This window comes from Cotesia glomerata, linkage group LG9, assembly GCF_020080835.1.
Source record: "Cotesia glomerata isolate CgM1 linkage group LG9, MPM_Cglom_v2.3, whole genome shotgun sequence".
In the NCBI taxonomy this organism is placed as follows: Eukaryota; Metazoa; Arthropoda; class Insecta; order Hymenoptera; family Braconidae; genus Cotesia; species Cotesia glomerata.
The window spans coordinates 18,493,071-18,517,769 of NC_058166.1; the positions used below are offsets into that span (position 1 = coordinate 18,493,071).

The 24,699-nt window shown below is 30.7% G+C and overlaps 4 protein-coding genes across 10 annotated transcripts; 2 read left to right on the plus strand and 2 right to left on the minus strand.

Moving 5' to 3' along the window:
• Positions 1-766: 766 nt before the first annotated feature.
• LOC123271545 (histone-lysine N-methyltransferase SETD1) lies at positions 767-10,470 on the minus strand. 3 transcript variants are annotated; one of them, XM_044737893.1, is made up of 6 exons: positions 10,325-10,470; positions 9,965-10,225; positions 4,750-7,971; positions 3,138-3,956; positions 1,323-1,580; positions 767-1,202 (listed from the first exon to the last, which is right to left on the minus strand). In XM_044737893.1, exons 3-6 carry the CDS (start codon positions 7,924-7,926, stop codon positions 1,029-1,031), a joined length of 4,428 nt encoding a protein of 1,475 aa, XP_044593828.1. In that variant the 5' UTR covers positions 7,927-7,971; positions 9,965-10,225; positions 10,325-10,470; the 3' UTR covers positions 767-1,028. The 3 variants fall into 3 exon arrangements, with proteins under 3 accessions (XP_044593828.1, XP_044593829.1, XP_044593831.1); XM_044737894.1 differs by having other exon boundaries at positions 9,990-10,470; XM_044737896.1 differs by lacking the exons at positions 9,965-10,225; positions 10,325-10,470 and adding an exon at positions 9,829-9,958.
• Positions 10,471-11,409: 939 nt separating this feature from the next.
• Positions 11,410-12,748, plus strand: LOC123271552 (cytochrome b-c1 complex subunit 6, mitochondrial). Of its 3 annotated transcripts, XM_044737914.1 has the most exons (4): positions 11,410-11,543; positions 11,614-11,713; positions 12,437-12,621; positions 12,662-12,748. In XM_044737914.1, exons 2-3 carry the CDS (start codon positions 11,618-11,620, stop codon positions 12,608-12,610), a joined length of 270 nt encoding a protein of 89 aa, XP_044593849.1. In that variant the 5' UTR covers positions 11,410-11,543; positions 11,614-11,617; the 3' UTR covers positions 12,611-12,621; positions 12,662-12,748. The 3 variants fall into 3 exon arrangements, with proteins under 3 accessions (XP_044593849.1, XP_044593848.1, XP_044593850.1); XM_044737913.1 differs by having other exon boundaries at positions 12,437-12,748; XM_044737915.1 differs by having other exon boundaries at positions 11,449-11,559; positions 12,437-12,748.
• Positions 12,749-12,908: 160 nt separating this feature from the next.
• LOC123271546 (rabankyrin-5) lies at positions 12,909-24,240 on the minus strand. The gene is made up of 8 exons (XM_044737897.1): positions 23,830-24,240; positions 23,550-23,739; positions 22,562-22,671; positions 22,162-22,421; positions 20,681-20,830; positions 14,531-16,811; positions 13,140-13,395; positions 12,909-13,073 (listed from the first exon to the last, which is right to left on the minus strand). Exons 1-8 carry the CDS (start codon positions 23,831-23,833, stop codon positions 12,944-12,946), a joined length of 3,381 nt encoding a protein of 1,126 aa, XP_044593832.1. The 5' UTR covers positions 23,834-24,240; the 3' UTR covers positions 12,909-12,943.
• LOC123271551 lies at positions 18,393-20,572 on the plus strand. 3 transcript variants are annotated; one of them, XM_044737909.1, is made up of 5 exons: positions 18,393-18,561; positions 18,634-18,685; positions 18,771-18,883; positions 19,894-20,088; positions 20,258-20,572. In XM_044737909.1, exons 3-5 carry the CDS (start codon positions 18,835-18,837, stop codon positions 20,524-20,526), a joined length of 513 nt encoding a protein of 170 aa, XP_044593844.1. In that variant the 5' UTR covers positions 18,393-18,561; positions 18,634-18,685; positions 18,771-18,834; the 3' UTR covers positions 20,527-20,572. The 3 variants fall into 3 exon arrangements, with proteins under 3 accessions (XP_044593844.1, XP_044593846.1, XP_044593847.1); XM_044737911.1 differs by having other exon boundaries at positions 18,393-18,515; positions 18,628-18,685; XM_044737912.1 differs by having other exon boundaries at positions 18,393-18,515.
• Positions 24,241-24,699: the final 459 nt, after the last annotated feature.

Below are 24,699 nucleotides of genomic sequence, written 5' to 3' on the forward strand. Positions count from 1 at the left end.
CAAGGAAAGTCAGGCAGGTTTTAGAAGAAAAAGAGATACAAGAGACCAGGTATTTGTGATAAATGCAGTCATAAACCACTGGGTGAAAGAAAAGGGACAGAAAGCTTTTATTTGCTTGAAATATCTAAATAATAATAAAAAAAAAACTAAAAAAAAATTATTTATATAAAAATGAGAAATTTTAATTAATATAATTATCTTACCTTTATTATATAAGTTTAAAATCAATTTTTTTTACTGTTATTTAACTGAATTAAATTTACATAAATTTTGGAATTAAAAAAAAATAAAGTTTCTGAAATAGAAAATATGATCTACTTTAGAAACTTTATTATAGTTAAAAAAAAAATTTTTCCAAAATTTATTTTTAATTCATAAATTTATAAATTCACTTTTAAAACTTTAATTAAAATTTCCTTAAAAAATAAATTACTGTCAAAAATTTTTTGGTAAATTTTGAAGTAATTTGTGCCAAAAAATAACCTTTGACAATATTTTTTAGTTAGTCACATCACTAAAATATTTTAAATTTCAATTATATAATTTATAACATAATATATACAAAAAAAAAAAAAAACAAAAAATTAAACATTAATGATAATTAAGTAATAATTTTTGAGCATTAAGTAATTAAATTCTTACAATATCATAAATTTTTTTTTTATATTACTCAATTATTTATTATATTTATATATATAATATATATATTTTTTTTTATCAAAGGACAAAGGATCCTCCTCGTTTTATAATTAAATTACTTCGTCAATTAGCATTTTGAAAATTGCATTTTTAAAAAATGTTTACATAGGGGGTTTATTTACAAAAATATGAGTGGGATATACGATAATTGGAGAATATGATTCATGACGATCACGATTTATGATGGATAATCATTAGAGCTGAGAGGAACAGTAGATATCTTGATGACGATGATGAGCACTCATCATTATAAGCAACAACAATAACAACAAACTTATTATCATTATTATTATTATTATTAAACTGTCTTTGATTTGTCTTATCTCGCTCTAGTTAAGGGTACCACGACATTGCGGTGCTCCACACAGACAAGGAATCTTGTCGTCTTCCAGTGGGAACTTGTAGTCGTACGTTATTTCTTCGTTAACACCGATCTGTTGTTTACTGTAGATCACAATTTTCTTCTGGCTCTCTATCGTTATTACTTTTGCGTAGCAATTCGGCTGTAATTATAGTTGTAATCATTAGATTGATAGTCATTATCATTATTTAAACACAGAAATAAAAAAAAAAAAAAATAATTTTTTTTAAACTACTAAAAAAATATAAATAAAAATATTTACGTTGCAACTGTGATTAATGAACCGTGCTAAATTTCCGCACTTGGTAGCATCAATAATAGTGTCCAGGTCGATACGGAATAGGTAAGAGCTTCCAATACCAGTTGCTTCGTACTGAGATTCACGGAAATCAGCAACGATTGGTCTGATCATTTGTCCAACATACTCGATCACCATTTCGTCAGCAGCTATTGGCTCCATAGCAAAGAGACCCCAGTCGTGGATGCCGGACTTGGCGAACTTGAGCTGTTTCTTACGGAACTGCAAAAAAAAATAAACAAATAATTCCCAAAATTAATTTAAAAAAAAAAAAAAAAAAAAAAGTAGACTCTGAAGGCCATCCGTGCAACTTCCCGCTAATTTCATACCTAGGTGCTTAAAATTGCACTAATAATGTTTTAGAGCTTTCTGAGCTCAAAAATACAATTTATGTGTTATTTTGAGTTTTCTAAGCTTAAAGCGATAGCTATTCTATGCTTTTGAGCTCTTCAAGTTCAAAAGTCTGATGGAAGTTTGATAAAACACAATTTTTCAAATTTTCAAACCGCCATCACTTTTAAATGAATTGACCAATTTTCACGCGGTTGGCAATTAAAAGTTATTCCAAAAAAACCACTTAAAAAAAAATTTTTTTCTTAGTTTTTTTGAGATTTTTCAAAATTTCTCAAAATCTATCGATCCGAATCGGTTCAAATTCACAGGAAATCTAAGTTTGAGGGAACTCTTTAGAATGCCATTTGGTAGGTTCCGATCGATTTAGCCGTTCAAAAGTTATAAGCGATTCACATGCTTACACACACACACACACACACACACACACACACACACACACACACACACACACACACACACACACACACACACACACACACATACACATACATACATACATACAGACATAGTGACAACCTCGCGGGAGTAGTCAGGGAAGCTTCCTGTGACCTTAAAACGTCGAGATCTGATGAAAACTCGACTTTTGCAAAACGGGGTGAAAACAATAACTTCCCGATTTTTGAAAATCTTCGATTTTCTTAGCGGGAAGTTAAAAATAAGTAAATAAATAATTTAAATATTTAATTAAACTAGAAAATTGAACGCGCTTCTGTCAAAATGCTTGTTATCGAGAATTTAATTCATCAATATTTTTACAAATTTTACTCATTAATATTTAACCGTTGCTATGGTAACCGTTGCTATGCCAATCGTTCTCATAGTAACCGTTGCTATGGTAACCGTTGCTATGATAACCGTTGTCATAGTAACCGTTGATATGCTAATCATTGCCATGGTAATTATCAACATGGTAACCGTTGCTATGGTAACCATTACCATGCTAACCTTTATCATAGTAACTGTTGCTGTGATTATCGTTGCCACGGTAACCGTGACTATGGTAACTATTACCATGGTAACCGTTGCTATAGTAATTATTAACATGGTACCCGTTATCATAGTAACCGTTGCTATGGTAATTATAAACATGGTAACCGTTATCATAGTGACTATTGCTATGATTATCGTTGCCATGGTAACCGTTGCTATGGTAATTATCAACATGGTAACCGTTGTCATAGTAATCGTTCTCATAGTAACCGTTACTATGGTAACCATTACCATGATAACCGTTATCATAGTAACCGTTGCTATGATTATCGTTGCCATGGTAACCGTTGCTATGGTAACCATTACCATGGTAACCGTTGTTATGATAACCATTGCCAAAGTGACCACCATAGCAACGAAAAGCGACAAAAATGAAAACGTCACATCAACTATTTAATAAAGGATTAAAAAAAAATTGAAATAAATTTTATGAACCTTCAATTGATTGAACTTGAGCAGATCACTGTCAGTATCAATACCAAAAGCGGTAAGTAGCCTTCTCTGATTGCTCCTAGCTTCTCTGCTAAGTGCCTGCATCTTGCCAGTAAGTCCCTTGAGGTTTCCTTTGGGTCCATTAGCCATTCCTTCCCCGGTGGCATAAACGCTGGTCAGTTCAACATCATTGGACCGTTGGATACTCTGAGCATAATGATGCTTGTGCTTCATCTTCTCCCGGACGTCGACCTTGTAGAACCCTTCAGTCCTGGCGCTTCCCGTCGCGTGGATTCTCACCTCGTCGCGCTTTCTTCTCTTCGCCGGGTTGGGAATATCAGTCGCCGGGTGATCCACCCAGTGAGTATCATTGAGCCAGTAGCCTTGAGTGTCGTTCGCCAGCAAGGCTTCGTAACTCCGGCGCAGGTACTCTATGTCTTCGTGGTCGATTCCGCGAGTTAGGAACTCGTAGAGGACTCCCATCTCCGCCATTATGTCGCGTTCTTTGTAGCTCATCGTCAGAGCTTCCGGGAACTTCTTCTGCAACCTTTCTTTCTCGTACGCGAACATTTTGTCATTTATGTTCTCCTTCTCGTGGATTTGCTCGTGATTCTTCGTCGCTAATTTAGAGTGCTTGTTGTACTTCCTCTTCTCCGTCGGCTCTCTTGGAATCTCCGGCTTGGGTTTCACTGGAGATGGTTTTGGTTTTGTAGGCGACGTCGTTGGAGCTGCTGGTGGTGCTGGTGTTGCTAATGGTGCTGATAAAGGTTCGGCAGTTGGTGGTGGAAGAGAATATGAGTGTTCGATGAACACTTGGGATACCTGAGAAGAAAAATATTTTTTATTAAAATTAATTTAAAGTTAAGTAATAATTTTTTTTATTAATTTAAGTTAATAAAAAAAGGATATTAATATTTTTATGATGAATTAATAATTGGAAAATAAAATTATTAATTTTGTTGGTTTTAAAAAAATGATTAAAAATTAATAATTAAGCTATTAAATATTTAATTTTAATTATTAGAATAAATGTTAATTTCTTTTAAAAATTAATAAAAAAAAATTCTAATTTTTTAGAAAATTTAGTAATTTAAAAAAAATCACTAATTTTCTTAAAAATTAATAAGTAGGCTTTAAAGTTTCTATTATTTTTTTAAACTTTAGTTATTAAATAAAGATATTTTGAATTTTATAAAAAAATCAATAATAAGAATGAAATACTAATTTTTTTTTAAATATTAATAATTAGGCCATTATTTCAATTATTAAAATTAAAATATTATTAATTTACAAAAAAAAATTAATAATTAAAAAAGATATATTAATTTTTGTTGAAAAATTGAGCTAGTAATAAAAAAATCACTAATCCATCAAATTTATAATTTTTTAAAAATTTCAATTATTAAATAAAAATATTATTAATTTAGAAAAAAATTAGCAATAAAAAGCATATTAAGGCCATAAAAAATCTAATTAAAAAAAAAATTAATAATTAAAAAAGATATATTAATTTTTGTCAAAAAAATCACTATTTAAAAAAATTCAAAAATACTAAAAAAAAAAAAATTAATTTATCATCCTTATCACTAAAAACACCCTTCCTAAAATAATTTACCTGAGAACTAGAAGTACTAGGACTGCGCTGTCCATTCATCTTCAGCTCCGACTCAGCTTGATACCTCAACCTGCGAATAGCCAAGCTCTCCTCTTCCTCCGAGTCAGTGCTCGGAATCTCACTGAACATCTCAATTTTCTCATCCTCCTTAAGAATAGGCTCACTATTAATATACTTCTTGGACATACTTTCAATAGCTCTGATAATATTCGGCTGAATAGGCCCGGGGCTCTTGTGCCTGATAATATTATCCTGTCCCGCAAGAGTCATCAGGGCTTCAGCAGCAGAGTTCTCCATCTTCTGAATATCCCTAGTAGGTTCACCCCTAGCTCCTTCACTCTCCACCCTTTCTCTCCCCGGACTAGCAACTGGAGAAGCCTCATTATTGACCTCCGGCAAGCAATCATCCAGCCCAACCTCCAAATCCGGTATCGGAGTCTCCCTTCCCTTGGGAGTAGGACAGTCCAAGGACCTAAGAATCGCGAGCTCCATCAGAATCTCCGGATCTTGGCTATCCCTCGCGAGCGGCCTGTGATCCGACAACCTGCTATCAGAGTCCGCCTCGTCATCCGAACTATCACTAGAACTAGAGCTCTCAGACCCAGAACTAGCGGTGGAAGTCGAGCTGGAGATAGAAGAGGCACTAGAAATAGCTCTCTTGGGTTTAGAAGGCGAAGTCTCCGAGAAATCAAGATCACTATCACTGTCAATAAGCTCAGTGTCCATCCTATCGGACTGCCTACTGTCCTCGTCTTGCGGAGGCGGACTGGGAGCTTTGACCTTCCTTCTAAACGAGGGCATCTTGGGCATAGTAGCTCTAAGCCCGACTCCACTGAAGCTATCATAATTAAACCCAGCTGGAACCGCTTGCTCCAAGAAATTCGTCGTGGGCTTAGCAGGCTCCTCTTTAACCGCACTGACCAAATGAACCTCCTCACTAGCATCCTTCTCATTCTTCTTTTCATCCCACCAGACCTCAAACAATTTAAACGCGGTATTCTCCACCATTTTTTTATTAAAATCCTTCTTAAGAATCTGCTTGAGCTCATTGACCACCCGATCAAGCACGCCATTGATCGTCGGGCCCTGAGGATTGTCCTTAGTAATATTATGATTAGCCATCGCAAGTCTAGAATGAAAATTAGGATAATAACTCCCAGTCTGATTCCCGGGAATCGTAGCCGAAGAATGATACTGGCTTGGCATGTAAGGAGTCCCGTAGGGATACGGATACTGAGCAGGCCTAGGCCAGTTGTACATATCACTAGGCGGCGGGTAGGCTAAGTGACCCGGATAATGACCACCTGGGTACAAATGATTACTCGGTTCCGCTTGAGCAATAACCTGTTCAATCTTCTCATCCCCAGAACTCAGAGAACTAAGCGACATTCTGTCATCATCAGGCGGAGGAGGAGGTGGCGGGTCTTTAGGAGGTTCTGGCTCTCCATCTACAGCAGCAGGACTGTAACTGCCCAGCAGCGCCTCGTCTTCACTAGAACTAATAACACTACCCAAATCCTCGTCCACTAATCCCAACTTATCAATATTATTCTCATGAGGCTTCTTGCGGTCTTTAATACGCTCAGTCTTTTTATCAAAACACGTCTTATAAACATCCTCAGAGACAAAAGGACTCGGAGGATTGGACAGAATTTCTTCCTCAGGCTGGTGGGATTTTTTTTCATCCTCAGAGTCGCTTCCGAACTGCAGGAACGGTGGCGCCATCCCACCGGCTTTGTCCTTTAACAGCATCGCGATTCGCGTGTCCAGGTCTAAAGTCTTTCGGGCTTCTTCAGGAGAATCCCGGGGAGTTTTAGGCGAGGATTGGCTCTGGGGGTCTTTATTATCTTTCTTAACCTTACTAGGGAGCTTAGAGGGCGGTAGTACTGTCTCTACTGTTCCAGGTGGCGCAACGTGAGAAGGCCACATCGGGTAACTAGAGTTTCCCGGCCACCAGACCGGCCCGCTAGGCTGGATAGGTGGCGTTGGAACTACTGGAGCTGGAGGAGGAAGCGGAGCGGGGATTCCCGGGACGTAACTGCTCGGCTGATGGTGATAGCCAGAGTAATAATAATCGTAGGCCGGTGTGGAACCTTGGGAGTAGGTGCTCGAGTAATTAATATCACTCGGCGTGGTTCCATAACCTAAATCACTGCTGGTACTGCCGCCAGGTGTCGGATAGTCTCTATATTTCCCGAATCTAGAGTTTTCGATATAACTATCGTTATTCCTGCTTTTTTCTAAGCTCGTATTTTTTTTTCTATAATCATCACGCTCCTCATTAATCGGCGGTTTTTCAACAGGTGTCTGCTTGCCGACTTCAGGCTCTATTTTAATAACTTCCTTCTCGATTTTTTTTTCGGGTTTTTTTTCCTTAGTTAAATCGTTATAAATCTTCTTGCACTCTTCACCAAACGCGTCAAGAAACACCCGGAGAACTTTTCCCATCACAGAAGTATTGTTCAACTTTTCAACACAACCCTTGGAAGCCTTGGTCGTCTCAAAGACGACTCTCGCGATACCCAGGTGCTTGTTAGTCACCGGATGGTAATAAATAGTAAGTTCCTCAATCACACCGAACTTCTGGACCATGTCGCCTAAAAATGTCCGGTCTATATTGTCATTTAAGTGGCAAAAGGTCACCTCTAAAGGCGGCGGCTCGCCGCAGTAATTAGCGTCTATTTTAAATCTCGGGACTGGCAGGTCTAGCTGCTCTAGACGGGTCCAGATTCGCGTCAGCTGGGACCGGGGGTCTCGGGGCTGCACTACCGGGCAGGTTGGGTCGCCCTGGACCACTCCGTCGTACCTGATTAATTTCTGGGCGCCTTTGACGAGAAATGGGTCTACGAGGAGTTTAAAGCTCTTGAATTTTTGGACAGGTGGTTGTGGTTGTTGTCCTCCGGGACCCTGGCCACCCGGAGGAACCACCGGGGACTCTCGGGCGTGAGAGCCGTGTCCGTGGACATATTTGGGCGGGAAACTCTGGGGTGTTGACTGGCCAGAGCCCGAGGAAGAATGGCCGGAATGGTGTTGGTAATGTTGATGATGGTGGTGGTGATGCTGAGAGTGTTGATGCGGTTGATGCGGTTGATGGTGGTGGTGGTGGTGGTGGTGGTTGTGGTGCGAGTGTGCATGGGAATGGTTATGCCCATGTCCATGTCTCTCCATACCGTTCATTGCCTCCAGGCATCATCCGTTCATGTCAAAGTCAATTTTTGTTACCTGGAAGAAAAATGTTTTTTGGTAAAAATGGAAGAAAATTTTTCGTCAATTTATTTATTAATTGACTCGTAGTGGTTGTTATGGGTCTAGATGACTCCAGGGAATTTTTTAGTTTCTCTTTGAAGATATTCAAAATGGTATCTGTGGACCACAATCGGCTGCCCAATTTTAAAACACAGGAACTGCAAAATTTTTATAGTAAGCCGACGATTTTTATTTTTTGATTTTTTTTTAATAATTAAATTAGGATAAAAAAATATTTTTTTAAAATTGCACTTACAGTTTTTAAAGCTTTTAAGAAGTGAAATTTTTTTTTAATCATTTTTTCAATAAAAAAAAATTCTAAAAATTTTTAAATGTCGGCTTACTTAATTTTCATAACTTTTAGGCCTTAATTTTAAGTATTTTTTATTCACAAGTCAAATTTTTCATCAATTTGGCGGGCAAACTTTTTTTTAATAAGAAAAATTGAAAAAAAAAATTTCAAATGTTAATTACTGTGTTTTGAAATTGGGCAGCCGTGGTACCATCTATTATTTTTTGAGATTCATGGAAATTTACGATTTCAATTGCACAAATCATACTTTTTTAAAAGCTCGACATGACACCACTTTTTTTTTTAAAGTATGCGATATCCGAAGCTTGATCATCTTTATTTATCTTAAAAAATGAAATTTTTAGTAAAAAAAAGATAATACTAAAGTTAGCCGACGTTTTTAATTTTTTGAAATCTTTTCATTTATTAAATTATAACTAAAAAAGATTTTTTAAAAATTGCACTTATAAATCTCCAATAAAAAAAATTCTAAAAATTTTTTAATTTCAGCTAACTTAATTTTCATTAAAAAAAGTCAAATTTTATGACACTGAAGTTGACAGACAGAAATTTTTTTAGCAACGAAATTATTATGAAAAAAAATTTAATAAAAGAATTCCACATTTAAAAATTATAAAAAATTTTTGGTGATAATTTTTATAAACATTTTTTTATGACACTGAAGTTAGCATCTAAAAATTTTTGATTTTTATTTTAAATTAAATTACAACTAAAAAGATATTTATAAAAAATTGCACTTATAGTTTTTCAAGTTTTTAACGTATGATATTTTTGTTTTAATTGAAATTTTTTCGATAAAAAGTTTCTAAAAATTTTGAAATGTCAACTAACTCTATAATAATAAAGTTAGCCGACATTTTTGATTTTTTCATTTTGCTTAATTTATTAAATTATAACTAGAAAATATTTTTTAAAAATTGCACTTATAATTTTTGAAGTTTTTAACAAATGAAAAAATTTTTTTTAATAATTCTTAAATAAAAAAAATTACAAAATTTTTTAAATGTCGGCTAACTTTATTTTCATATTTTTTTTATAAAAATAAAAAAAAATCTAAAATTGTCAGCTAACTTCAGGATCATCAAATTTGATGAAAATTAAGTTGGCCGACATTTAAAAATAAAAAAAAATTTTTTTATTGAAAAACTGACTACAAAAAAAATTGTCAATTGTTAAAAACTTGAAAAACTCTAAGTGCAATTTAAAAACAATATTTTTTTGTTCTAATTTAATTAAAAACGTCAGCTAACTTATCAAATTTTTCGAAATTTGACTTTCTCGCATTTTTTTTTATAATTAAACAATTAAAAAACGATTGAATTATTCAACAGAAGTGTTAAAAATTACTCTTATGTAGGGCTCGAGTGAAAATATTGAAAAAAACAACAACTTTTTCCGTGCATGGGGTCAACTGGACCCAGTATGACCACTAGGTTATTTTGAAGAAGTGTAACCACTACGGGTTAATTTAAAATAATTGAATGTTATTATTAATAATAATAATTATTTGTCAACATTACCACGGACAATACTCGTAATGTCACCCTAGTTTTCCAAACTATAAATATTCGACATAACCTCCAAGGTACTGTTAAAGACACCTTGTTTGTTTAGAGTTAGTGTATGTGGTTATTAACTATTTATTATCTACAATACCAGATAGTAGTAACTGATGATAAACCTTGAAGATCTTCAGGTAGGATTCCGGTCAGATTCCATCCTCTGGTGTACCAATTTAAATACTGGGGATCTAAATCCGTACCTGGTACTCGGCTCAGTTCGTCAGGACTAAATGTCTCTGGGTTTACTTGTTTATTATTTTATTATTAATATAAAATATATAATTTAGAGGTTCCTTGCTTAATCTTTGGCCAGTCTCGTTGCTCTGCTGTCTTGGATGCACTGAGATAATTACGGCTGTAAATATATATATATATATGTATAACTATGTACAAACTCGGTACTGCCACAGAGTACTCTTTGCTTTGATGCTGATTTATTTAGATATATACTTACGTACACATACACTCACTACACACTTTTTATTTATGTATTTACACACACTTAAATATATATATAGACATTATATTTAACAAAGTGTAGTTTTCATTCTGACTACGAATTTGTTTCTGATGAAATGAACAGCAGGCGGCGACACGCCAGCATAAATACACATCACTAATACACACTTGTCAACGTAAATCCCTTCTACAGCTAACATTATCTTTTACTAATACTAATACTAATGTTACATTTTTATTCTTCACACATACATATTTAGTGGTGTTATCACATTTTACGGCAAGATGGCAGCTGCTACTTAGAGCTTTTTCATTCTTTAGACTGCAGCGCCATATTCAAACTTGTGGCGCTTTTTAGAACTGTTTTTATACTAAATTAAAATTTTGCTGACATCTAAAAATTTTATGAAAATTAATTTAACAGGTATTTAATCATTTTTAAAACTTTTGTTAAATAAATTATGACAAAAAAAATATGAATTAATTTAGCAGATATTTAATAATTTTAAGAATTTTCCTAATAAATAAATTACTGGATAAAAAAATGAGAAAAAAAAATTGACATTTAGAAAATTTAATAAATTAATAATGCAATTTTTTAAAAAAAGTTTTTCGGAACAAATTTTTTTGTTAAATAAAATTAATAAATAATCAAGTGACAGCTAACTTTAATATCATAAAAAAAATTGACACGTAAAAATTAAAGGAAATTAAAAATACAATTTTTTTAGAGTTAGTTTAATTGTTAGATAAAATAAAAAATTTGTTAAATGACAGCTAACTTTAATGTCATAAAAATTTTTAGAATTTTTTTATTGAAAAAAATTATTATAAAAAAATTAAAAAAGAAAATTCCATTTTTTAAAAACTTTTAAATTATAAGTGCAATTTTAAAAAAATATTATTTAGTTCTAATTTAATAATTAAAAAAAAAATTAAAAATGTCAGCTAACTTTAGTATTATTTTGACACTGCGCTGTCATTTACAAGAAAATTTATTTTTGTAAAACTTCAAAAATTATTTACGATTATTATTTGTAATTAATTATAATAAAGTAATTGAGTGTCACTTTAAAAATATATAATAAAATATGTGAGTTTTAAATTAGACTGTAAATTTTGCCGTCAGTGACATCTGCAATAAATTTAGACATTAAAATTAGATCTTTAGGAGTGGAGACATTTCAGATTGATCAAACGCGAGGAGTATTATTGTAATAATTAATAATTGTTGTAATTTATATTTAATTGTTGGGTTTTAGTAATAGTAAAATTGTTTTTTAGCGCAATGTCATTCCTGCAGAATTTTATGGCCCGCTTCGTGCCGGTGGTTAAGGCCTCAGACGAGGATGCCGAATTGGTCGACCCGCAAAAAGTATTACGAGTAAGTTTATTCTTTATAAACATTACGTAATTTTTTTTATATTACCTTTTTTTGAGTAATTTTTGTTAGTTTAATTTAATTTATTTGTTTAAAAAGTGACAGGGCAGTGTTGAGATTTTGTGGAGTCAGGAGACAATATGACACTTGAAAATATTTGACCATTTTTTCATTTTATTTAATAAATTAATTATAGAAAATTATTTTAAAAAAATTGCAATTTTCTAAATTTTTTTGTCAAATTATTTTTTTAAATATTTTAAAATAATATTTGTAATTATTTACATTTACTCTTAATTATTAATCATGATAATTTGACAGCATAAAAATTGTAACCTAAAATTTATTCTAAAAAAAATTCATTTTAATTTTTAATATCAATAATAATTATCTTTACTAATAATTAATGATACTGAATGACTCTAGAGAATTTTTTAATTTTTTTTAACAAACAAATTTGTTCAAAAAAATTGCATTTTTTATTTTTAAAAATTTTTGTGTCAATTTTTTTTTCTAATTTTTTTTTGCCATAATTTATTAAAAAAAAAAAAAAATTATTAAATGTCTGCTACATTTATTTTCATTATAATTTTTATTAATTTTCACATGTGGAATTTTTTAATTAAATTTTTTTTTCTAGTAATTTAATTGCTATAAAATTCTAAAAAAAATTTCTAATGTCTGTCAACTTCAGTGTCATAATAATAAAATTGAATTTTTTCTCAGGAAAAATGCCAAGAGCAGCCGAAGTGCGTTAAATTTCACGAAAGACTATCAACATGCAATGATCGAGTAAACTCTCGTACCAAGACCGAGGAGACTTGTCTCGAAGAGATAATCGACTACGTCAGCTGTGTTGATCACTGTGTATCTCACGATCTCTTCAGTAAGCTTAAATAAATACTTGAAAAAATAATTTAATTAACAATAACACAATGTTAAATTATTGAGACGCTGAGAATATTATACTAGCTCTATATTTATCTCGTTGTATATAAAAACTCATGTTAGAAATAAAAAAAAAATAATCGAATTAAACATATTGATTTAACATTTGTATTTAAAACATTTAAAATTATTTATAAAGATGGAATTTTAAAATTTGTTTTAATACGTTAGCAGGAAAAATTTGCCAGTCTTTAATCTTAACTATACAAAAAATTTCTAACTTACTTTATTTTTATTATATATATATATATATTTTTTTTTTTATTAATGTAACTTAAATTATTATTATTCTGCACCTATTTGTAAAACGTCAAAGCAGACTCCACAGACTCGGACGGGTTTGTTTAGTCCAAACTTTAATATTGGCACATCTTGACCAGAACATTTACTGCATAATATCCTCCCACAATGACGGCTATAAAAAATAATTCATTAGTAATAATAATTATTATTATTATAAAAAAAAAAAATTATAATCTACCAATGATGTTTCCTCATAGTCAAAGAAAACTTAGTCCCGCACTCTAAACAGATATCTTTATCCGCCCAAGGAGCTTCTTGAGTCAATGAATCGAGTAATCGATAGAGCAATTGTTTAGTAGCCACTTGATAATTAAATATCGTGACACCGTCTTTGTTCATTGAACCGAGACACGCGCCAGCTTTGACGAGAGTTCTGCAGAGATTTCCGTTCCCTTTCATGTAAGCTATCAGTAGTGGAGTATTACCATCAGCATCTAGACATTCATAAATCATTAATAATTAATAATATTTTAAAAACTTTTTATTTAATTTGATTAATAGTTTTTTTAATTTTTGCATTCGAAAATGCTCTATCTCTAGATACATAAGAAATCACCTTGTATCTTGAGAAATATTGACATTTTCGAAGATATAAGCTCATTCTGATGTTACACTCATCGAGACCTTTTATTTGAGTACCCACATCAATTGTTCATATATTTTATATATTTATATATATATGTATATATGAGAAATATATCAAAAATGCATGTAGGTACTCAAATGAAAGGTATAGATGAGTGTAACATCGGGATGAGCTTATATTTTGAAAAATATCATAAGTTGACAAGATACAATATACTATTTTTAATAATTGACATTTTTAAAGATATAAGCTCATTCTGATATTATACTCATAAAGACCTTTCATTTAAGTACCCACATCAATTTTTCATATATTTTATGTATTTATATATATATGTATATATGAAAAATATATCAAAAATGCATGTAGGTACTCAAATGAAAGGTATAGATGAGTGTAACATCGGGATGAGCTTATATTTTCAAAAATATCAAAAGTTGACAAAATACAATATAATTTCTTAATTATTGACATTCTTAAAGATATAAGCTCATTCTGATCTTACACTCATCAAGACCTTTCATTTGAGTACCCACATCAATTTTTCATATATTTTATGTATTTATATATATATGTATATATGAAAAATATATCAAAAATACATGTGGGTACTTAAATGAAAGGTCTCGATGAGTGTAACATCGGGATGAGCTTATATCTTTAAAAATGTCAATAGTTCTCAAAATACAATGTCATTTCTTAATTATTGACATTTTTAAAGACATAAGCTCATCTTGATGTTACACTCATCGAGACCTTTCATTTGAATACCCACATCAATTTTTCATATATTTTATATATTATATATATGTATATATGAAAAATATATCAAAAATGCATGTGGGTACTCAAATGAAAGCTCTTGATGAGTGTAACATCAGGATGAGCTTATACCTTAAAAAACGTCAATATTAAAGAAAGTACCGTGCAATTTAACAAAATTCATTATTTAATTAATCAAACTTATTAAAAAACTATTTTACCTGCATTATTAATCGGATACTGCGCCATGCACTCCAAAAAAAGTTCGCAAATAGTCGCCGCATTATCTCTCCCACACCTCGCAAGTTCATGCAGCGGATTCCTCCCCTTAAGATTGACCGTCTCCGCATCAAGCGTACACTCCGTCAACAGAGTCCTAACAACACTTACATGTCCCTCGCGAACCGCGACATGCAGCGCATTGTCCCCATCAGTATTAACCGCGTCAAAATTAATCCCATTCTGCAACAGCGCCGACACTACCGCCGCATGTCCCGCCTTAGCAGCAGCATGCAAAGCCGTATTCCTATGAGCATCCGTATCATTAATCCTCGCCCCAGCTAATATCAAACTCCTCACCAACATTTCATTCCCCGAACCCACCGCTAGATGCAACGGCGGAGTCTGAGTTACATCCTGGACCCTCGAATTAACATCCACCTGTATCGATAATAAAAACAAGATACTCTCCATGTCCCCTTTTTGAATAGCCATGTGCAAAAAATTCCTCCCTTTATTATCAAACTGCTCCGCAGCGCTCGGTAACTTCTCCAAGATCGCCTGAGCAGCTTTATTATTCCTCACAGTCAGCGCAGTAGCAAAAGGACTCAGTCCCTTTTTGTCCCTCAAAGAAAGATCCAAATTCGGATGACACAACAACAATGCAATTATCTCCGCATGTTGATTCTGAATCGCAATATGAATCGGAGTCTTTCCTTCAGCGTCCCTCGCATTGACATTAGCTCCATGCTCCACCAGAGTCTGCACCACTTGTTCTAATCCCCATTGACAGCAAAGATGCAGCGGGGTACAATTATCCCTAGCTTCATCCCCGCCCTCTCCATTGGGCCCCAATTTTCTGGTCGCATTTAAATCACACCCGCTTCTAATTAAAAACTGCGCGATTTCTTCCTTATTGTCATCAATAGCGCGATGCAGCAGAGTCTGAAGACACCCATCAGGCCCCGGGCTCCAGCAATCAGTATCAGCTCCATGAGTCACTAATATAGAAGCAGTGTCCTCTTGATCACTGTCCAAAGCATCCCACAAGGGACATCCTACGGAAGTATTGACTCCTCTACGGCACAGAGCTTCAACAACTTCTCCTAAACGGCAATGTACACTCAATTGAAGTGGAGTCTCTCCCTCTAGAGTCTTAGCATTCATATCCGCGCCGTTTTCTAGCAAGAAAATCGCAGTAGCTGAATCTTCCTTTAAAATAGCTTGATGGAGCAAAGTTAAGCCTTTGTCATTTTTTTCGTTGATATTCGCTCCAGCGGAAATCAAAGCTTCGACTATTTCTCGGCCGCGTTTTAAAGGAGCTTTTATTGCCAAGCTAAGAGGAGTCTCTCCTTCTTGGTCTTTGCACTCTAGCTGGTCTTTTGGGTTTTTAGAAAATTGAAGCAAAGTTTGAACGACTGGAAAATGGAGATTAATTACTGCTAAGTGTAAAGGAACTTGATTGGAATTAGTGATTGCAATTGTGGAGAAGCCAGATTCGTCTTTTTCAAGTAAAAGCTTTGCTAAGTCAGCTAATCCTGCTTTGCAAGCTTCGTGGAGAACTGTAAGACCATCAATGTTAGTTTTTTTAGCAAGGTTGATATCTTTAGAGTGCTTTAGGAGGAATAGAGCCGCTTCTTCTTTGCCTTCTTGGGCTAGAAGGTGCAAAAGAGTGTTTTTAGAGGGGCTATAAGTTAAATTAGGCTTCGCGCCGCGGGATAAAAGCTTCTCTGCGAAGGTTTTTAAACAAGGCTCGGCTCTGAGGGCGAAGGATAACGCTGAGTGGCCTTCTGAGCTTGTTAAGTCGAGGTCTATGTTCTTGGAGTCCAAGAGGAGCTCGAATAAAGGTTCGTGGTTGGAATAGATGCTCCAGTGTAAGGAGGTCCAGCCTCGGGAGTCTTGGAGGTTCTGGTTGATTCCGGCTTGGAGAAGTTTGCTGGAGATTAAGAGCATGTCGGGGGCCTTGTGGCGGGAGACTAGGTGGAGAACTGTGCATCCTTCGTAGGGTTTTAGGGAGTCGGAGCAGGATGGGGAGAGTTTTAGGGGGTCGCAAAGGCGCTGGCAAGATCCGCTGTTTTCGAGCTGCTCGATTAGAAATTCTGCGGAGTAGGAGTCGCCTTTGAAGATTGAGGATTGCAGCAGGGTCAAACCGTCGGAATCTTTCGCGCTCAGGTCCGCTTGGTGTTCGACTAGTGTGCGGGCGAGAGATGGTTGGCGGGATTTTAGAGCCACTTCCAAGGCACGACGCCCTTTATGGTCCACTGCGTTTACTACTGTTGGCAGCTGGAAAATTTTGGTTGTTAGTTTTTGGTGATAATAATAATAATAATTAAGTTTTTTTTATAATAATAAATTTGATGAAAATTAAGTTAGCTGGCGTTTAAAAATTTTTTTATTGAAAAAAATTAATAGAAACAATTTTTTTTAATTTTTTTATTGAAAAAAATTAATAAAAACAATTTTTTTTAATTTTTGTATTGATGAAAATTATGAAAAAATTTTTTTTTTAAGTTTTTTATTGATAAAAATTATTAAAAAAATTAAAAAAATTTTTTCAATGATAAAAATTATTGAAAATTATTATTAAAAAATTTTTTTTTTTAATTTTATTTGTAAAAAATTTAAAAAATTATCAGTGCAATTTAAAAAAAGAATATTTTTTTAGTTCTAATTTAATAAATTAACCGTAATTTAAAAATTAAAAATGTCAGCTAACTTTATTATTATTGAAATTAGCACTTTTTTTTTTTTTTTTAAATAAACTAGGTATAAAAATTATTAAAAAAATTTTTTTTTTATAATTTTTTAGAACTTTCTAAAGATGGAATGTAAAATAAAAATAAATATATATTATTAAATTATTTAAAAATTAAAGTGTACTTGTTATTTTTACCCTTGCTGTTAAAATAATTATTAATTAAATTTATTCTAGACTAGATAGAGAAAAAAAATTCAGGATAATGAACTCAATAAATAAAAATAGCGAGTGCTTTATATGCAGACCCTTTACCGGATAGAAAGACCCTCACACAAGTTACACTTTTTATTAAAACAACGTGCGTGCATCCGTGGTCATCTGCGTGCGGAAGTTCTTATCCAAGTCATCAACCTATCACTAATATATTGTAATGTTATAAGTAAAGGCAGCGCCAAGATTTTTTCCGTAAATGCAAAATAACATTTCATAAATAATTTATTCAAATTTTTTAAATTACAGCTAAAATATTGATTCTATAAAAAATTGCTTTAAAAAAAAGTTTAAAATTTAATTTTATAAAAAAAATCTCTTATGTTTTTTCTGTGGGACCAAAAAATCTCGGTGTAATTTAAAAAATAAGATAAATAAATATAAAAAAATTTGAATTTATAATTTTAAAATTAAAGTAAAAATATTGGATTTTTTTTTTTTTAATGAGAAAATTTGTTTTTTGTAAAATTAAATAAATTAAAAATTAATTAATATTAAAAATAAATATTTAAAAATATCAGCTAATATTTTTGTCCTAATTAAAAGTAAAAATTAATTTTAAAAAAATTTTTTAAAAAGGTCGACTCATTAAAAATTATAAAAAAAAATAAAATCAAATTAAAAAAACCAACTTAGTGATTAACAAAATAAAAAAAGTAAACCAAGGCCAGGGAAAGTAGCCACTAATGGGATGATTTCCTACAATACATCAGTTCTCTGTTCTGGTTTGTAAAATAAACAGCTTTGGGAGCGCTTGCTCATCCACCATCCACTATCCTCTATCCACCAGCGGGTGCCGCGTTGGGTGGGAACACACATTCTCGGCCCGATGACTGTGAACCGTCAGCTGGTGGGGATATGACGTGGCACGGGGACGGGGTACAAATCTCCACCAGTATAATAACTTCTCTCAGTAATGTATAAGCTTCACAGTGTGCGCTGTCGATACGAGTGACTCCAATCCGCCGTTCTCTATTCTGATTAATCACCAATCACTGTTTATTTATATCCATCTATTGGTATTTAAATTTTGACATTGAATATTACTACTATGCATACATACATGTAATTATTCCCAGTTTTTTTTATTTACCTTCTAATTTATAAATTATACTTTTTAATATTCTTTGGAGACAGTTGTCAAGGTCCGCGTGGTGAGAATCGATGTGTCAATTGACTGATAGCAGGTGTATGTATTTCTTCATTTTTTTATCGGAATTTATTATCGTCAGTAATATAATTAATCACAAGTAAATGATTTATTTCTTCAATAGATGGAAGTAAGATTATGAGTTTAATTTACAGTGAAGATATTATTGAAATTTTTTGGAGCGTAATATGAAATTTAACGAGCGAAGGCAATTATGGATTATTGTAATAACTGCTTGTAAGATTTATTTTTAATTAATATTTTTTATGATATTTTTAATAGACATTTAATAATTTTTAGATTTTTTATAAATGGTCAATTTTTATTCAAAAAAAGAATTGTAAAAGAAAATATTTTTTTTTATTATTTAAAAAAATGATTAAAAGAAACTTGCAACCTTGCAGTCACTATGTGACTGCTGTGACTTTTGAAGTATAAATTAATAAAATTTTGCATTATTAAATAACTTTTGTTAAATTACACTGTACTTTCTTAAATATTGACATTTTTTAAGATATAAGCTCATCCCGATGTTATACTCATCAAGAGCTTTCATTTGAGTACCGACATCAATTTTTCATATATTTATATATATTATATATATGTATATATGAAAAATATATCAAAAATGCATGTGGGTAATCAAATGAAAGCTCTTGATGAGAGTAACATCATGATGAGCTTATATCTTTAAAAATATCATTAGTTGACAAAATACAATATAATTTCTTAATTATTGACATTTTTAAAGATATAAGCTCGCCTTGACGTTACACTCATCAAGACCTTTCATTTGAGTACCCACATGCATTTTTGATATATTTTTCATATATACATATATATAATATATAAATATATCAAATATATGAAAAATTGATGTGGGTACTCAAATGAAAGGTCTCGATGAGTGTAACATCGGGATGAGCTTATATCTTTAAAAATGTCAATAGTTCTCAAGATATAAAGTCATTTCTTAATTATGTATCTAGAGATAGAGAAAGGCACAAATTCAAATCAAGACCTTTGCATTGACTAAATTTTTCTTATTCTCTTAATAATAAATATAATTTAAAAAAGAGAATTTTAAAAAATTGTTAAAAAAAAATTTCACATAATTGTTGCATATTTAATTAATAAAAAAAAAAAATTATTAGATATCTATTAAATTTAAATATCATAAATTTCTAAATTGCTAATTAAATAATCATATAAATATTCTTTTAATTTAATTTTTATTCCTTCATTAGTAAGTTCTACACCATCAGAGGGGTCAGAAGAAGGTATTTCTTGTTACAAGTGCACCGTAGCCCCCCTGAGAGGCTCGCCGGAGGCGTCTAGTCAAATCTGCAGTCAATTTAAAGAAAATAGACACTTTCAAGTTTACTGCCCAAAGTCCACCATGTGTATGAAACGTACCATTTATCACAGACTAGTCAACGGATGTGAGTTTTTATTCTTGATAGTGTTTTATGACTCACATTAAGCTTCAGTATAAAATTTATCGCTTTATACAAGACTTTCCAGTGACTTTTAAAACTATATTGCCTTATATTCAAAATTTTAGAGACAATAAATTTTAATAATGACTAATGACTCATTGGATTTTTTCAGCGATAATCAACACGAGTGTAGAGCGAGATTGCGCTTCTCAGCTTGATATTTTTCAAGCTTACGACTATAAAGATAGACAGTGGAGGCAGCAGGAGGAGATAGTTCAGACCGCGTATCCGGAGGATTGTTTTATAGGCGAAGATCGCGGTTCGCCTGGTGGACCTCCTGAATATTGTTTTTGTAGGTATAATTTGTGTAATAACAGTAAAAGTAATCGAGGGACTTTCACACTTCCTGTTATTGTTTTATTTTTAATGATACTTCGTTAAAAAAAATTTCTTCCGCAATAAAAAAATAAATAAATAAATAAAAAAATAATAAAATATTGTAAATAAATATTGCGCTGCGCTACAATTGTTATTTGTAAATAAACTCGATATTTTAATTAATAATAAAAAATAAAAAAAAGAAAATAATTATTACCTCTGCATTGTGTTCAACTAAATACAAGAAGACAACATCCTCCCGCTCGAGTCTCACCGCTGAGTGAAGAGGAAACTCGCTTTTTGTTTTCAGCAGCTCGTACAAAAGAGGACCCGGCATTTCTTTGAAGTCATCTCCGGTCAAGTCATCCTAATTTTAATAAATTAATTTTTTTTTATTAATTAGCTGATTTATTGGTGAACTATAAATAAATGAAATTTTGCTTTATTAAATAACGACTTTAGTTAAATTGCACTGTACTTTCTTAAATACTGACATTTTTAAAGATATAAGCTCATTATGATGTTACACTCATCAAGAGCTTTCATTTGAGTACCCACATGCATTTTTGATATATTTTTCATATATACATATATATATATATATAATATATATAAATATATAAAATATACGAAAAATTGATGTGGGTACTCAAATGAAAGGTCTCGATGAGTATAACATTGGGATGAGCTTATATCTTTAAAAATGTCAATAATTAAGAAATTATATTGTATTTTGTCAGTTTATGATATTTTTAAAGATATAAGCTCATTATGATGTTACACTCATCAAGAGCTTTCATTTGAGTACCCACATGCATTTTTTATATATTTTTCATATATACATATATATAATATATATAAATATATAAAATATACGAAAAATTGATGTGGGTACTCAAATGAAAGGTCTTGATGAGTATAACATTGGGATGAGCTTATATCTTTAAAAATGTCAATAATTAAGAAATTATATTGTATTTTGTCAGTTTATGATATTTTTAAAGATATAAGCTCATTATGATGTTACACTCATCAAGAGCTTTCATTTGAGTACCCACATGCATTTTTGATATATTTTTCATATATACATATATATAATATATATAAATATATAAAATATACGAAAAATTGATGTGGGTACTCAAATGAAAAGGCTTGATGAGTATAACATCGGGATGAGCTTATATCTTTAAAAATGTCAATAATTAAGAAATTATATTGTATTTTGTCAGTTTATGATATTTTTAAAGATATAAGCTCATTATGATGTTACACTCATCAAGAGCTTTCATTTGAGTACCCACATGCATTTTTGATATATTTTTCATATATACATATATATAATATATATAAATATATAAAATATACGAAAAATTGATGTGGGTACTCAAATGAAAAGGCTTGATGAGTATAACATCGGGATGAGCTTATATCTTTAAAAATGTCAATAATTAAGAAATTATATTGTATTTTGTCAGTTTATGATATTTTTAAAGATATAAGCTCATTATGATGTTACACTCATCAAGAGCTTTCATTTGAGTACCCACATGCATTTTTAATATATATATATATATATATATATATATATATATAATATATATATATAAATATATAAAATATATGAAAAATTGATGTGGGTACTCAAATGAAAGGTCTCGATGAGTGTAATATAGATTATTCTTAAAAATTATTTACCCAGTGCGTTGAGATTAGTGAACTGCAGTAGTCTCGCAATTTTTCAGCGCCCAGCTCCTCCGCGGCAGTATAAAGAGCTACGCAATCGCGGAGACTCACTGTTCCTATTAAATATGTTTCACATTGCTCTACTAATTCTTTTAATTGGAAATTAGAGGCTGCTTTCATCAGCTCTAGTGTCAGGTTCTCTTTTTCTACTGTACTAGTGTAGATCCATTTTAAAAGAATTGAACCTGCGTCTCCGTCTAAATAACTCCAATCTGTAATTTTCATTAATTGAAAATAAATATTTTTGGAACGAAGTTCCTTTTTTATTTAATTATAAATGCTATTTTTTAGAATGATTTATTTTGAATAAAGTTAATAAATGATTGATTTTAGTGTCTAAGAAAATACTGACCTAGTACTGAAATATTTGCTAGAGAACTTTCGCTCCAAAAATCACTCCTTGCACTCAGGACAAATTTATGCGCTGGCAGTTCATTGTTGACTAATTTAATAGTCAAATCACTAAAAATTATCGACAAGTTAATTTACATTGTAATATAAACAAGTAGACAATTCATAAGTGAATAAAAAATTAATAGAACCTTGAAGTTATCGACTTTTAAATAAAACTTTAAAAAGTTCTTGAGAATTTTATAAAATAAAAATATTTAACTTACAAAAATCACTAAGTTATACCTCAGAAATTAGTAATTAATTTTCTTATTAAACTTCAAGGCTTTTTGATGTAATAAAATAAAAATAAAAATATTTTTAAACTAACAATTATCATTAAATATTATGATACTGATATCAAGAGACATTTGATAATTTTTATTTTTTTTTAATAAATAAATCAATTTAAAAATTAAAAATTAATAAAATATTTTTATAAAATTAAAAAATTATCAATTTTTTAATTTTATTTAACAAACAAATTTATTCCAAAAAATTATTTTAAAAAAATTGCATTTTTAATTTTTAAAAATTTTTAAATGTCAATTTTTTTTTGCCATAATTTGTTACAAAAATTATTTTTATTATCAAATATCTGCTCTAATAATTTTTTTTCAATAAAAAAAAAAAATTATTTAAAAAAAAATTGCATTTTTAATTTAAAAAAATTATTAAAAAAAAAATGCATTTTTAATTTTTAAATGTCAATTTTTTTTCTTCATTTTTTGCCATAATTTTCTACAAAAATTATTGTAATTATTAAATATCTGCTCTAATAATTTTTTTTTAATTAAAAAAAAATTTTTTTAACTAAAAAAAAAATTGTTTAATTAAAAAAAATTTTTTTTTTAAATAATAATTAATTTTTATAAAAAAATCTAAAAGTTCTGATATCTATAAACTCCAATATCATGATTCATCAAATTATTAAATCATCAACCAATTACCTGTACTGTTTCTGAGCGTAAAGTGAAGCAATAGTCGCCAACAACCTCTCAATAAATCCAGACCCCTGTCTCGAAGCAGTTGCAATCGCATATTTTTGCTGCAACTCAGAATTAGCAGTATGAAGATGAACATACTGATTCCTGAGCAACGACAAGTGTTGCTGCCATTTAACCGAATCATTTGTTTCATCTTTAAAAAAAAAAAAATATAATTACAACTAATAACTATCCAAAATAATAAAATATATTTTTTTATAATATTAAGATAACCTAGACTCACCCATGGCCAAGTTTCCGTAATAACTGATTAATCAACGAACCCACTGGATTAAAAAACAAATGTATCGCATGACAGTTAACGTTATTTACTTTTTTCTCTCAACAATTTCTCTGAACCGGTTGATAAGATTAGAGTATTACTCTGACAGATTACTCTAAATATTTAACAGATTATCTTATTACCAAATAAATAATTTTCAATTGCACTTTATTCAATTAACAAAATCTATTAACGTTTAATATTTAATATTAAATATTACTGAGCTTGTCATGTAAATAATTACGCCCCTATTTCAATTAATGTATATTTATGAGTATGCACAGTAAATTTTAAGGTGGGTAAAACATTATAGTGAAGTTAGCTGACAGCTGTCAATTTCAAAAATTACAATTTAATAAATTAAAATAAAAAAAACTGCTTTAAAATTTTTTTTATAAATTTTTACATTTATAATTTATTAATTAAATTTTATTTATAATAATTTAATTGTTTTAAAGTAATAATAAAATTTTATAATACTGAAGTTAGCCGTCAGCTGTTTAAAAAAATTTTTTTAATAAATTAATTACAATAAAAAAATGTTTCTAAAAATTTTCACTAGTAATTTTTATTAATTTTCACATGTGTAATTTATTAAATTTTATTTTAATAATAATTTAATTGTTATAAAGTAATAATTAAATTTTATGACATTAAAGTTAGAAGTCTTGGCCAGTTTTTAATTTTTTTTTAACAAACAAATTTATTTTGAAAAATTACTTTTAAAAAAATTGCATTTTTAATTTCTTAAAATTTTTACATGTCAATTTTTTTTTCTATAATTTATTTGTTAAAAAATTCTTAAATATCTGCTAAATTAATTTTCATAAA

What these genes read in the sequence shown, in the direction of transcription:
- LOC123271552 (XM_044737913.1), top strand. Translation starts at nt 11,618, where the DNA reads ATGTCATTCCTGCAGAATTTTATGGCCCGCTTCGTGCCGGTGGTTAAG. An exon ending in ACCCGCAAAAAGTATTACGA is followed by an intron (nt 11,714 to 12,436) that starts GTAAGTTTATTC and finishes ATTTTTTCTCAG; the next exon opens with GAAAAATGCCAAGAGCAGCC.
- LOC123271545 (XM_044737893.1), bottom strand. Translation starts at nt 7,926, where the DNA reads ATGAACGGTATGGAGAGACATGGACATGGGCATAACCATTCCCATGCA. An exon ending in CTAGTACTTCTAGTTCTCAG is followed by an intron (nt 3,957 to 4,749) that starts GTAAATTATTTT and finishes TTTTCTTCTCAG; the next exon opens with GTATCCCAAGTGTTCATCGA. An exon ending in TCAAGTTCAATCAATTGAAG is followed by an intron (nt 1,581 to 3,137) that starts GTTCATAAAATT and finishes TTTTTTTTGCAG; the next exon opens with TTCCGTAAGAAACAGCTCAA.
- LOC123271546 (XM_044737897.1), bottom strand. An exon ending in CACTAATCTCAACGCACTGG is followed by an intron (nt 20,831 to 22,161) that starts GTAAATAATTTT and finishes TATTAAAATTAG; the next exon opens with GATGACTTGACCGGAGATGA. An exon ending in TAGTTGAACACAATGCAGAG is followed by an intron (nt 16,812 to 20,680) that starts GTAATAATTATT and finishes AAAATTTTCCAG; the next exon opens with CTGCCAACAGTAGTAAACGC.
- LOC123271551 (XM_044737909.1), top strand. Translation starts at nt 18,835, where the DNA reads ATGAAATTTAACGAGCGAAGGCAATTATGGATTATTGTAATAACTGCT. An exon ending in GATTATTGTAATAACTGCTT is followed by an intron (nt 18,884 to 19,893) that starts GTAAGATTTATT and finishes TTCCTTCATTAG; the next exon opens with TAAGTTCTACACCATCAGAG. An exon ending in TCACAGACTAGTCAACGGAT is followed by an intron (nt 20,089 to 20,257) that starts GTGAGTTTTTAT and finishes GGATTTTTTCAG; the next exon opens with CGATAATCAACACGAGTGTA.